This window comes from Strix uralensis, chromosome 1 (assembly GCF_047716275.1).
Source record: "Strix uralensis isolate ZFMK-TIS-50842 chromosome 1, bStrUra1, whole genome shotgun sequence".
NCBI classification, from domain to species: Eukaryota; Metazoa; Chordata; class Aves; order Strigiformes; family Strigidae; genus Strix; species Strix uralensis.
Genome location: NC_133972.1, coordinates 65,480,163 through 65,493,567, shown reverse-complemented (window position 1 = coordinate 65,493,567; position 13,405 = coordinate 65,480,163). Strand labels below are relative to the sequence as shown.

At 34.5% G+C, this 13,405-nt stretch overlaps 1 protein-coding gene across 1 annotated transcript in view; it reads left to right on the top strand.

The window, feature by feature from the left end:
- The window catches only part of LOC141948671 (sodium channel protein type 5 subunit alpha-like), a 48,062-nt gene extending 34,882 nt beyond the window's left edge, over positions 1-13,180 (top strand). Inside the window, exons 18-25 of the mRNA XM_074881828.1 lie at positions 263-470; positions 1,994-2,082; positions 5,155-5,409; positions 6,331-6,384; positions 7,343-7,484; positions 9,518-9,618; positions 10,413-10,677; positions 12,030-13,180. Of these exons, the coding sequence (XP_074737929.1) occupies positions 263-470; positions 1,994-2,082; positions 5,155-5,409; positions 6,331-6,384; positions 7,343-7,484; positions 9,518-9,618; positions 10,413-10,677; positions 12,030-13,180 (2,265 nt within the window). The remainder of the gene's footprint in view (positions 1-262; positions 471-1,993; positions 2,083-5,154; positions 5,410-6,330; positions 6,385-7,342; positions 7,485-9,517; positions 9,619-10,412; positions 10,678-12,029) is intronic.
- Positions 13,181-13,405: the final 225 nt, after the last annotated feature.

Sequence of the window (13,405 nt, the reverse complement as noted above, 5' to 3'; positions counted from 1 at the left end):
GGTAGTGATAATAGAAGGAATGCATAGAAAACTATGTGGTGAGTGCTCAGTGCTCAGAGCAAAGCAAGAATTAGTAGTTAGAAGTTTGAAAGAGCATCACTGCTAATGAATGAGTGATTTGACTAGTGGATGGAAATCAAGGTAGCCAAGGTTAAACAGTGAAGTGATTATAATAAGCCAAACTCTGTATTCTTGTGCAATTTTAAAATATTTTTTCCATAAAACTACTGAACTGTTTTAAAACTGAATTCTGAAATTCCAGGCATTTGAAGATATTCACCTGCAGGAGAGGAAAAAAGTAAAAATGCTTCTAGAGTATGCTGATAAAATATTTACCTATATCTTTTTTATGGAGATGCTTCTGAAATGGGTAGCTTATGGTTTGCACAGTTATTTCACAAATGCCTGGTGTTGGCTTGACTTCATCATTGTATGTGTAAGTATTATATTCAACTTGTCTTACATTTTGCATTTTGATATTTTCTATATAGAGAACTACATGTAAAATCTCATTATGAATAAACACAAGTGTAAAAGACAGTTTCCAAAAGCTGAAAAAAAAATCCATTCAAAAGAGTCTTTAGGACAAATTTAAATGGAAATTGTAAGTAATAATCAGAAGTTGCTTAAGAAAATTTTATTAGGTATCACTGTCATTGAGGACCATGTTGGTTATAAAAACATTTTCGAGTGTAGAGAGAGAGTGCAATTACCAATCAGAAATAAAATTAAAATAAATTAATTAAGACAAAAGAAAAATGTGAAGCTGCTGGCAGCTCCGGCATTTAGAAACAGAAAAAAATAGAGTTGCTTCCTTAAAGGAGAAGAAATTCAGATGGTAAAGGGAATTGAAAAGTATTGTTGGAAAAATCATTTACCAGAGAGTTAAACATGTAGGAAAGTATGTTTTGCTTTGCAACCAAAGAAATCCTAGCAATTCTTTATACAGCTATAAAGAGAAATGCTGAAATCATCAATAGTGAGATGGAGGAAATTCAGTGTTCAATATATATGTATTTATTCTGAATTCAGACAAAGTTAAATAACATAATCTTGTATATACAAATGAAATTTTTTTGCTTGTCAGCAATACAGTGGGAAGATACTGAAGTTAAATATTTTAAAATAAGGACATCTAAACAGCTGACTTCCAGTTATGTCAAAGTAGCTGTTTGATAGCCTCTGCATAGTTAGTATGGAAAGTTGTGAAGTACTAGGAAATTTCAACAAATCAGAAAAATCTGATATTACGGCTATTTACAAAGAATATATAGCATGACTTTTGCAATTACAGTTCTGTAATATTAGTAGCAGTGCTGTCCAAAACAGGAAAAGCATGAAAATAACCAATGGCTAGACAATGAGATATCAAATTCAAACAGGAAGAGGCAAATTATGAACTGAAAAAAACCACTAATTACTGAAACAATTTTCTAATGTTTTCAGTTAATTTTCTCTCTTAAGAAAATTTAAAACAAAAGCTGCATATCTTTTTAAAAACAATTTTTGTTTCCACATCACCATCTGAAGTTATGGTAAGAAATTACTGTATACACTTCTGAGAATAACTATGCAGAAAATGGGAATATTTTATTTAAATAATCCTTTCTGGTCTCGTAGTGTACAAAATTACCATAATTACCAATTTGGTTGTTATAATAGCATTCTAAGAAAATAATATGAACTGGTTTTGAAAAAGAAAAAAAAGAAGAAAAAAAAAGAAAAAAAAAAGTGTTTCAAATTAGAACAAGAGAACTCCATTATTTTTAAAATATTAGGAAAGAATGAAGTAAAATTATATTACGATAATTTTGAATGGGTATCTTCTTCAGTTGACTTACTGGTCAGAGATCAAACAATCAGCCCATGATTGTCTACTGACACAAATAAAATATTTTTTTTGCATACCATTTAATAAACTCAGTTTCAATTCAATGAACACAGCTGTCATTTGTTTCCTGGGGACTAAATACTGTTTCAAAAGACACATCACCTTGTTCATCTGGGAGTGCCCTGAAATCTCTCAGGACTCTTAGAGCATTGAGGCCTCTACGAGCTTTGTCAAGATTTGAAGGGATAAAGGTAAGGCTACTGGGGGTGTGTGTCCATATTTTGTAATAGCTGCATTTGAAGTTTTTGTGAAAATTACAACTGGAATCTCTAGTTTGGAACTTAATGGCATGGTTCAGATTGCCTACTTACATCTTATGGTTGTTATTTTGAAATATTACCTAACACTTTCACAGAAATTTATAAATAGAGATGAAATAAGGAAATTGAATTATAATGTGTTACCACAAGGAATTATTACATATAGTAATGTGAACACTGGAACATTTTTCCATGTTTCCAGCTTCAGTGCAATTTTCAGAACAAACAAGAATTTTTTTATACTTGCATTTTTCTGAAACCCATTCTTTGGTTTATCTTAGACATGGAAAAATTTCATCCAGTGTATTTGGCAAATTCTTCTGAAAAAAATTAATATGGTTGAAAAAAATAGGAACCATTTTTAATTTCTTGCCAACAAAAAAGAAGCTATATATATAGTTATTACCGAAAACAAACTGTAATGTGAGAAAGAAACCTGTACTGTGAAAGTTTACCTTTACTGTGAAAGTTTATCAATCTTCATGGCATAAGAAATGTAGTGACCACAGTCAGTCCTTAATTTTTTATCATTGTGTGAGTCAAGAAATTGGGACTTGAAAAAATGGATTCATTAATTCATTACTTTAGTGGATACTATTCATAATTCCCCTTCTTTAGACTGCTGTGCTTATGTCAACTCATCTTGACAGTTATCTAGATAGGCTCGCATGCCACATTTTGGATTCTCCAGGGTGGATCTGAAAGATAACAATCATTTCAAACTTAAATAGGGTGGAATTCTCTTAATAGGAGAGGGGATTCTTCTAACTCAATTTTAAAAGCTCTGAGCAAAATATCTAGAATCTTTTAAGTCAGTGAGGGGAAGTAAAATTTTGTATAATGCAAATCATCTGACCAGTGTTAGATCACAGAATGTGATGAGACACTGACTTCAGACCCCAGTATGGATATGGAGCAAATCCTTCTGGAAGCCATGAAGGACAAGAAGGAATCAGTTAGAAATAGACAGCATGAATTTAAGAAGGGCAGTTTTTGCCCCTCAAACCTGATTGTCTTCTATGATGAAATGGCTGAGGTGGGAGGAGCCATCTGTGGTTGCAGATATTGGTTATATCTGGTTTAGATAGGTGAGCTATAAGCTAGGCAGAAAATTGGCTGAACTGCGAGGTTCAATATGCAGAGATCACTGGGATGAGGTTAACTGGCAACTGGTTACTAGTGGCTCAGAGGTCAGTCCTGGCACCAATACTGCTTAATGGCTTAATTAACAACCAGAAGAATGTGGTAGAAATTGTCCTCAGCAAGTTCACAGATGATACAAAATTGGGTGTGAGCAGTTAATACACTGGGGGCAAGGCTGCTCTGCAATGAGAGCTTGACAGAGTGGAGATAGGGGCTGCAGAAACCTCAGAAAGTTCAGCAAAAGCGTATGCAAAGTCTTGCACCTGAGCCAGAAAAACCACACGTTACTGTGGCACACTGAGAAATGAGCAGCTTTGCAGAAAAAGATCTGGGGTGGACTGCATGTTAAACATTGGTCAGTGAGCAACAGAGAGATCTACCACATATTGGGCTGTATTAGCATGAATCTGGCCAGCACATTGAAGCAATTCAGTCTTCTGTTTTTGGCACCTGTGAGGCTGAATCTGGAGTATTTTGTTTAGCTTAGGGCTCTCAAGTGCAAGACAAATATTAACATACTGGAGAGTGTCCAGCAAAGTGCCACCAAGATGGTCAGGGAACTGGGGAGGATAGGCTAAGAGAATGGAGCTTGTTCTGTCTAGAGAAGAGAAGGTTAAAGGGAGGATCTGATTGGGATCTAATTAGGTAAGGGATCTAATTGTTGTCTTTAACTACTTAATAGGAGGTTATGCAAGAAACGGAACTAATGTTTTCTGGTAGGCCCATGGTGAGAAAATGAGAGAGAATGAGTTGGCTGTGAGGGATTTTCCAATTAGCTATCTGGGAAAAAAGGTGACAGTGTGCATGTATAGCATTACAATAGATTGTCCAGAGAGGTGGTTGCATCTCCACCCTTGGCAAAATTCAGAACTTGACTGGATAAGGTGCTGAGCAACTTGATCTGTGTTGGAACTGCTGATCTTCAGAGGTCCCTTCCAATGTGCTTCATTCTATATGTTTCTAGTATATGGATATTATCCAAAGCCAGGATAAAAAGCTCAGAATTTTCTCATAATGATAGCAATTAAACATTTCCAGAGAGATTTTTACTATGCCCCACTACAGAGTGGTGAAAAATGGTGAAAGGAATTGGATAATGGTCCTCAAATTCCCACTGACAACAGGCATGGGCTTGTCTGCCAGCATCAGTGTGTTGGATTTGTGAATACAAGTTCTAATCACTGCTTGTGTCAGGTCCCTTGACGTCACCAGCACAGACACCAAAAGCTGGAATCCCATTTTCACTGGTACCATTTCTGGAAGAGGCTTACTTAAGCTCATCATGGGTTTGCATTCACCTTGTCCTCAAGCAAGCCTAAATGAAGGAAGACTGCTGACCAAAACAATTCAGTCTTCTGGAAGCCAAACTTTTCTACTTTATGTGCTGTCTGCAGTCAGCTGATGTTGGATGAGTTGATGATGTCTGCAGTTTGTTCGATGAGATTCATTTTGTTATGGAGAGCAATCTGTTGTTCTCTTATAAAACCCCTCCAAGATAAGAAGGGGTTATTTATGGTACTGTAGTAAATGCAGATCATACAACCCATTCCCCTATACCTGATTTTTAGATCCCATAGCTACTACAGACCCATAATCTTATTTTATGTATTTCTACTACCCAAGGATAATTCTGGTTGCCATCTGGTTTACTTGCTTCCTCAAAAAGGCAAGATAGATACCATGGAATTACATGTTAAGACAAGCTTGAAGTTGGGCTAAAGGCTGGCTTTACATTTGTCATCTACTAGTTTTTATATGGGTGAGAATCTGCAATAGATACAGAATTAAAAATGAGTGGTTTTCTGGGAAGGTATTCTATTGAATGTGAATAATTAATCCTTTTCATTCTTTTTATTTAAGGTTGTTGTGAATGCACTCTTGGGAGCTATCCCCTCAATCTTGAATGTTTTGCTCGTCTGTATTGTCTTCTGGCTCCTATTTAACATTGCAGGAGTAAAATTACTTGGAAAAAAATTTTCGAAATGCACACTCAGAAAAGGAAATATCAGTCTAATTGATAACAAAGATCATTGTATTTTCTATAATGGGACATGGACAAATAATGATGTAAACTTTGATAATGTTGGGATGGGATACTTGGCTCTTCTCCAAGTGGTAAGTTCTATAAAAACATGCTCAGTTTTGTTTTCTTTAAGGAAATGTGTTGAGCAGCTCAACCACGGGACACCACTATGCTTCTGTTCATCTCAGTGAAATTGGGGATTTTTTTAGCTTCCATAAACATTTTTCTTATCTGTAAAATGCTCATTTTCTCCTAAAGAACACTTTAGCATATGCAGCCTTGAGTTAAAATCAAGCACTGTGCTTTGAGGCTTTTCAGGTTTGTTTTAATTTTGATTAACATATTAAATCTGTAATAGTCTGCATGTTACCGGATCTAAAGTTATTCTCATTTTCTTTAGTAAAAGTTGGTTTAGAGTGGATGAGAAAGAAAAAGCATGATGCATCTTATTTATATTTCTATTTTTTCTTTTATTGTATAAGTCATGAAATTTTGGAATGGTAATTTATTGATCTCCTTAATACCACAACAAAGGAGCAAAAGGCATTTTTAAAAGTGGCTGTTATGCCTGTATCTTTTCTAGATGAAATTCTTTGCCCTGTATCCTTCAGAGTGTTCTATGATTCTACAGAGTTGCTAAAAATTGCAGGAAGGAATTGTATGCTATTTTCTTAGAAATTGTTTTTATCCTTTTAGGATATATTTGCTAGTTAAGCTGAAACTTTTACTGCTTTTTCAAAAAGCAGAAAATTTACAAAAAATTAAATTTAACAAGAGCTAACATTAAAACACATTTCACAAGATTCATGGCCTTTTTTTTTCTTTTCAGGAATTTTTTTTTTCTCTTTACTAAATTTCAGTGAATCATACTTTCAAGCAGATCTTTAGAAGTGATGCACGTTTTTCATAGCACACTGTTCACTTTTGCACAACTCCAAATACATTTATATTAGCTCTACCTAATTTTAAATTTTTTTAAAGTGATAATAACCTTATTAATGCATTTTTTTCAGGCAACTTTTAAAGGTTGGATGGATATTATGTATGCAGCAGTGGATTCACGAAATGTATGTCACTAAAATGAAAGTTTAGCTCTTTTCCCGTTCCTTCTTTCCTTTTCTATCCATACAATTAATTTTCCAGCTTTGTTTGCAATATCAAGTCAGAAATAACAAGCAGATGAGTGCATAAAACTACACAGTGAAACAATAATCCTTGGAGTACCAAATACCTGCAATTTAGACAAGAGAAAGCTAGCCAAAATAGAGTGACACCACACAAAAACATACTACATCAAGAATGCAGAGGGCAAGATGTTACAAGTTTTGCACAAGTTTATTCTGGGAACAGAGTTCAGAAGGTCTTGGAGGGACTGTGAAGCAAATTTCCTTCTTTTTTAAGTGTGTACAGTAGCATTAAAATGGCATGCATCTTTAGCAGTTATTTCTGGAGGTTTTCTTCCCTATATTTGACATCATTACTATTTCTTACCTATTTCCATGTGCTGTTTCTTACTTTCTCACTAGTATAGTGTGTTTTAACTTTTTTATATTTAATTTATTTTACATTTTCCTTATTCATTCAGCTGCTGTACTCTTGAATGTAGTGAAATAATAGCTAATTAAAAAGATGTTTTCTTGGAGGGCTGATCGTAGTGAGCTAGCTTTTTAAAACTGCATCTTGTCTGGGAGAGCATTCAAGGGGATGGCAGTTCACAATTATGTTTAGTCTGAGCTGTTTTTCTAATCCAGGCATTCACAGTATATCATGTCTTATTGGAACTGTTTATCTGTTACTTGAGAATTTGTTAGAGCTGGATTTGGCTATATGTCTTTGTTTGTAATTATCTTTACAAACAGTAACAAGACAGTTGTTCTACATGTACATCTGAATAAAGGTTTAAATGTGTAGAAATAATTTATCCCTCCTGACAATTAAAAATTTGTTAGTATAAATTGGAAATGATAAAGCTGTGATTATCTGATTTTTACGAATATTATTTTTCTGTTTTGATTTTTTTGACAGATAGATGAACAGCCAAAGTTTGAAGCATTCTTAGCCATGTATATGTATTTTGTGATTTTCATTATTTTTGGATCTTTCTTCATGCTGAACCTTTTCATTGGAGTGGTTATCAGCAATTTTAACCAACAAAGGAAAAAGATAAGTACTACATGAGCTAATTCTTGTAGTCTAGTCTAGTTCTTCTGGTCTAGGGTCTCTTGTAATCCAAATCTGATTAAGTGAATGCTGTTTGGAGAAATTTAAAATAATATTTAGATACCAAGTTTTGAAAATAGGAGTCACCTTTTCCTCAAAGCTTTTAGTAATTTACCTGTAAATTCCATTTTCATGCCAAGTCCTTAATTTGTTCTAAGTAGGAGGATGAGGAGGAAGGAGTGGGTAGTTTTAGAAAAGAGAAGCCAAAAAAGTGTATAGATTTTGCTGCAGGAGAGTGGAATTCTTCTGCTTTGAAGATTTGCTTTGGAAAACAGAATATCCCTTTTTGCTGAGAGTAAACACCTAACAAATGTGTTAAGGATAATCAAGAAACACTGCTGCTCATGAAAGAAGTAACCACTGCTTTACTGGTAAAGAAACTTGAAAAGATCTTGTTAAACAGAATTTCTTCTAAAACTAGCTACACTTTAAAAAATCCTGTTGTCAGTTAAGTAAATATGCAGATTAATTTACTGAGGTTTTTAAAAATTTCTTCATTGAGATGCAGGCCATGGCCCCAGGAAGAGTCTGTCTAGAAATTCTTCTTAAAGCCCATGAAGCACTGACTGCTTCCACTTTTCTCCTCATAGTTGTTAGATTCCTTGTTCTTTTTATTCAGTAAGAAATGGAAGGCAAAAATCTTAGAATGAAAAATGCAACAACCAAAGAAAAGCAACAGTCAACCTTCCCTGGTGTACTTCAGCTTCTTTGTGCCAAGCTTATTTGTCAATTGAGCTCTCTCCCTGATTCATTTAGGGGCTTAAAGTATCCGGAATATCAGGGGAAATTGAGTCAATTAATCCACTTGAAACTCAAATAAGCATCTTGCTCATTAAAAAAATACCAGAAAAGCAGACCCCAACAGGAGGTTTACAATTTCAAGGTTCACATTTGGAAGACAGGATCTCTGCAGGAGCCGTTTATTATTTCAACAGGTTGACTTATACACCAAGTGTCAAAGAATTACCGCCCTTGGTAGAGATAGATAGCAGTAAGGCCCACAAGAAGTTCTGCTCTCTGCATTTGAACAGAGAAATTATGTGTGGGGATTGAGGAACAACAGTCCAACTTCACTATAATAATTTCCTTCTATAACAAAGTCCCAGTTATAATAATCCCAACAGACAGAAACAACACTGGGTCAGTAGCTTATGAGCCTGAACACTTACTAGAAGTTGATGTGGACATAACACTTTTTTCTTTTCTCAGTACATGCTGTAAGTAGGTTTTTTTTTTTTTTTTTCTCCTTTTTTATTTCTTTGCTGTTTCTTGGGAATTTTCATTGAGATTCCATATAGAGAAGTTAAACTGAATTTTTAGGGAAGTTAAACTGAATTTTTAGAGGTCTTTCTACAGTGATTCAAAGTGCAGATGCCCTACTGAACATTGTTACATGTTTGTTTTACAAAATGCTAATCGTTTAATGCTTTAATGATGTGTGGTTTCTTCTGAATACTCAGTTCAAAGCGATTGCTAAGTAATACAGGTGGCATAGATGGGAAAAAGATGAGCACCTGAAACTCATTATGAGGAGCCCCACTTGTAGAATCTGGTCCCAAAGTGCTTATTAATAATCCTCCATTTACTTGCTAGCCCAACAATATACTTCTGTTTCTACATTTCCCAAAAATACAAATGGAAAGTATTTTACTTGTTGATGAGTCTTATGTCATTTTAAAAATATGAAATAGATTTGTAAAGCTTCAGAAAGGCTCTCACAGTTGAGGAAACTGACTCAGGAACACTGCCTAGACTAGATTTTCATGATCGAACCCTGATCAGCTTTTTGCAGTACATCTTTTCAAACAACAAGGGGAAAAGGAGAAGTGGTAAAGACACATTTTGTCTCTGTGCTCTCTTAGGTCCTGTTTGTGACAGCTGTAACTTACTTTTTTTTTTTTTTTACATAAACTTGCTGGTGTTTGCTCAGTTGACTGCTTAAACTTCATCTGAAGAACAGCTTTCTTTCCCTTTACTTAGGTGGAAAAGATCTGTTTTTGACTGAGGAACAGAAAAAGTACTATAATGCCCTAAAAAAACTCGGATCTAAGAAACCTCAAAAACCCATCCCAAGACCATTGGTGAGACCATCTTAAGTAGAATATGATAGAAGATATAAAGATGGTGGCCATATTTCAACTCAGTACCCACGCATCTGGAAATAAACTTCACATTAGAGCCCATCATCTTCCTCATTCAATATAGTATTTACATTTTACTCTCTTTTTCTTATTTCCATCTAATGCAGTCTTTCTTTGTGGGTATCAATTAAGGAAATTTACAGCCTATTTATCACCTATTCAAATGTACAACCTAGTTATAGAGGTTCATATTAAGTATTTGATATTCATAACATGAACTTGATTACTTAAGTTGCATGATATTGCTTCTGCAACTAAATTAGATCATTGCAGGTGAGAATGAATAGTGAGTAGTACATACCCCGTGGCTGTTATTTACTTTTAAATAATCTTATGCTTTATTTCTTATAGTTTCTTAAATTTAATTCCAGGCCTGGCTTCACATAGTAACTATTCGGAGTTTTTCTTGCTTATGTTATTTTAATTAGAATTACTTATCCTAAAATGTCTGTTTCAATAAGTATTTCTATTAAAAGAGAATCACAACATACTCTGAATGTTTTCCTGCTGTATATTTTTTTCCTAAGGAAACGTGGTTTCATACCTGAAAATACTTAGCATACTGAGTGCTTTCTATGAAGGTCTAAAGAAATCACCTAAAAAATGCTTCCAGTAGCTTATTGTTAATTTTATATTTTCTTAAATTCTCTTTCTAAGCACAAATCTGATTAATATTCAAATGTAGACTGGGTCTTAGAAGTAGCGTTAAGCAGTTCTTCTTGTTCTCTCCACAGAATGTGTTCCAAGGATTGCTCTTTGATATAGTATCGCACAAAGCATTTGACATTACCGTTGTGACTTTCATCTGTCTAAATATGGTCGTTATGATGGCAGAAAATAGCCAGAAAGGCATCAAGGATGTTCTTAATAAAATCAACTTCTTTTTTGTGGCGATATTTACTGGGGAATGTGTCATAAAAATACTAGCCTTAAGACATTACTTCTTCACCAGTGGCTGGAACATATTTGATTTAGCTGTTGTGATCCTTTCACTAGTTAGTAAGTATCAATTGTTATTAGATCAGGTAATGTGTCTTACCAATACTAAGACAAATTTCAGTATGAAGTAACCACTTACATAGATCTGATAAATACATTCCAGATCCATTGTACTTTTTCAAGCCATATGCTAAGTGATTCCTTCTAAAAGGATATATTTTTGTTTTCCCTTATATTTTTGCAGAGTACTAAAAGGTAAATGGATAGTTTTAATTTTTTTTTAAAGTTTGAGTTTTATTGAGTACTTAACAGAATAGGAATTTAATACAGTAACATATTTTCTAAGTTATTGTACTTAAACTGTTGTCTTAATGATTTTGATTTATATGTAATCAAGTTAACTTGTTTTCACAGTGAAAGTACATTCAGGTTAAAAATACATTTGTATGAAAAATGAGAAAGGTTTATTTCATTTTCCAGACTTTCTTTTAAGGAAGCAGATCCTGAGGGCTGAGTTAGAAAGCTCAGCAAAATTTAGTTGCTCAGCACCATTCTAAACTCAGGCCACTATTTGTGACTCTGAAAAGTCTTACTAAAACTGGCTTGGTTTTGTTTTGCTTTTCAAGTAAGACTAGATGCTTATCATTTCCTCTACAAAAGGTCATATATAGCTTTAGTTTCTTGCACAGTTTATTTGGTCTGTGCTTCCTATTCAGTCTCAGGTTATATCATATAATTAAAAAATGGGAAAGAAAAACTGATCTGAGATCTCTACTTCGTCCCTAAGCACAGTACCCCTTTGCTATCCCATGCAACCCAGAAGAATGCTGACTTCTTAAGTCTTCTGTTTGTAATAATTTTACATTACTGTGGTATCATTACTCTGATAACAGGATCATAGAATGAGGTGTGTTGCAGGACAAACACTGAAAGACAGTTTCCCTTTATTTTCTTCTTGCTCTTCGGGGATCTCATTCAAGTACCAAGCATTAATGACAGTCTCACATTTAGCATGTGGTTTAGGCCTGTAGAAGAAGAGGCAATCAGACAGCAGCTGGGAAACAAGCCCCATAGCTTTCAGCACAGGACCTGTATGGATTTAAAAGGATTTTTTAAGTACTTGAGCAATGCATAATTTCATCCCCTGAGTTAGAGAAATCTGGGAGAAAGCAGTTTCCAAACTATACATAATCTTGATACTTCTTTAATATTTAAAGGTATTACAATTTGTCTTTCTTTTCCTAAGTTCTTTGGTAAGCAATTGCAGTATTGATGATAATGTTTTTGTTGAAAATGATGTAATATGATCGATGTTGCTTTCAGCACCTAAAGCACAGAAAATAACAAAATGGACATAAATAGGGAATTTCACTGATATGGCTTGACATTTTGTTTTCTTTTTCTTTTCAAAGGTATTGGACTTTCTGAAGGCTTTCGAACTTTGTTCTCTCCAACACTTTTGAGAATTTTTCGTTTGGCACGAATTGGCCGAATCCTGAGATTAATTCGAAAAGCTAGAGGAATTCGAACTCTTCTTTTTGCATTACTGATGTCTCTTCCTGCACTGTTCAACATTGGTCTTCTGCTTTTTCTGGTTATGTTCATTTACGCCATTGTGGGCATGACGAACTTCGCCTGTCTTGGCTGGGAAGGTGGGGTTGATAACCTTTTCAACTTTCAAACCTTTGATAGTAGCATTCTCTGTCTCTTCCAAATTACAACATCAGCTGGCTGGGATGGTCTTTTGGTCCCTCTGTTAAAAGGATCTAATTCATGTGCTCCCAACTTAAATTTAACAGATGAACAGAAAAAAAATTGCACAAGTAAGGAGGTTGGCATTTTATTTTTTGTAAGCTATGTCATTATATCATTTCTTATTGTTGTAAATATGTACATAGCTGTCATTCTAGAGAACTTCAGTGTTGCCACTGAAGAAAGCACAGATCCTCTTTGTGAGGATGACTTTGATATGTTTTATGAGACCTGGGGAAAATTTGATCCTCAGGCAACACAGTTTATTGAATATTCTGCTCTTTCAGACTTTGCAGATGCTCTGTCAGAACCCTTACGCATTCCAAAGCCTAATAAAATTCAGCTCATATCCATGGACCTTCCTATAGTTAGTGGAGATAAGATCCACTGCTTGGATATCTTGCTTGCTTTCACTAAAAGGGTCTTGGGAGAATCTGGAGATTTGGATGGTCTTGAATTACACATGGAAGAAAAATTTATGGCTGCCAATCTATCTAAAGTTTCTTACAAGCCAATTACTACAACTCTTAAAAGAAAACAAGAGGAGGTATCGGCTCTTATCATTCAAAGGGCCTTCAGAAAGTATTTGATGCAGCGTTCTTTTAAAAAGAAATCTTTCTTTTACCGTCATAAACATTATAACAGTGCTGTCTTTGAAGAAGAAACACATGAGAAGGAAGGTCTTATTGCATCAATGCTTAATGAAAATAATGCTAGGAAGCTGGATAAATCACGGACTACATCTTCCATATCTCTCCCTTTATTTTATGATGGTTTTGCTGAAACAGATAGTGATAATGTGGATGTATAAGGTTGCCCCAGGCTGCAGCATTTTTGATTAAACCCATATCAGTTATTTTTAGATGGAGAAAATATTTTCATCCCAGAGCATAATACTCTAAATTTAGAATAATGATGGCAGCCTTTAAGTATTGTGATAGTTCAATTTTGTAAATTCTTCTTAAAACAATTAATATTTGAACAACTATGTCATCAATATTAGAGGAAAATCAAACCATGGAATATTTTTTCCTCA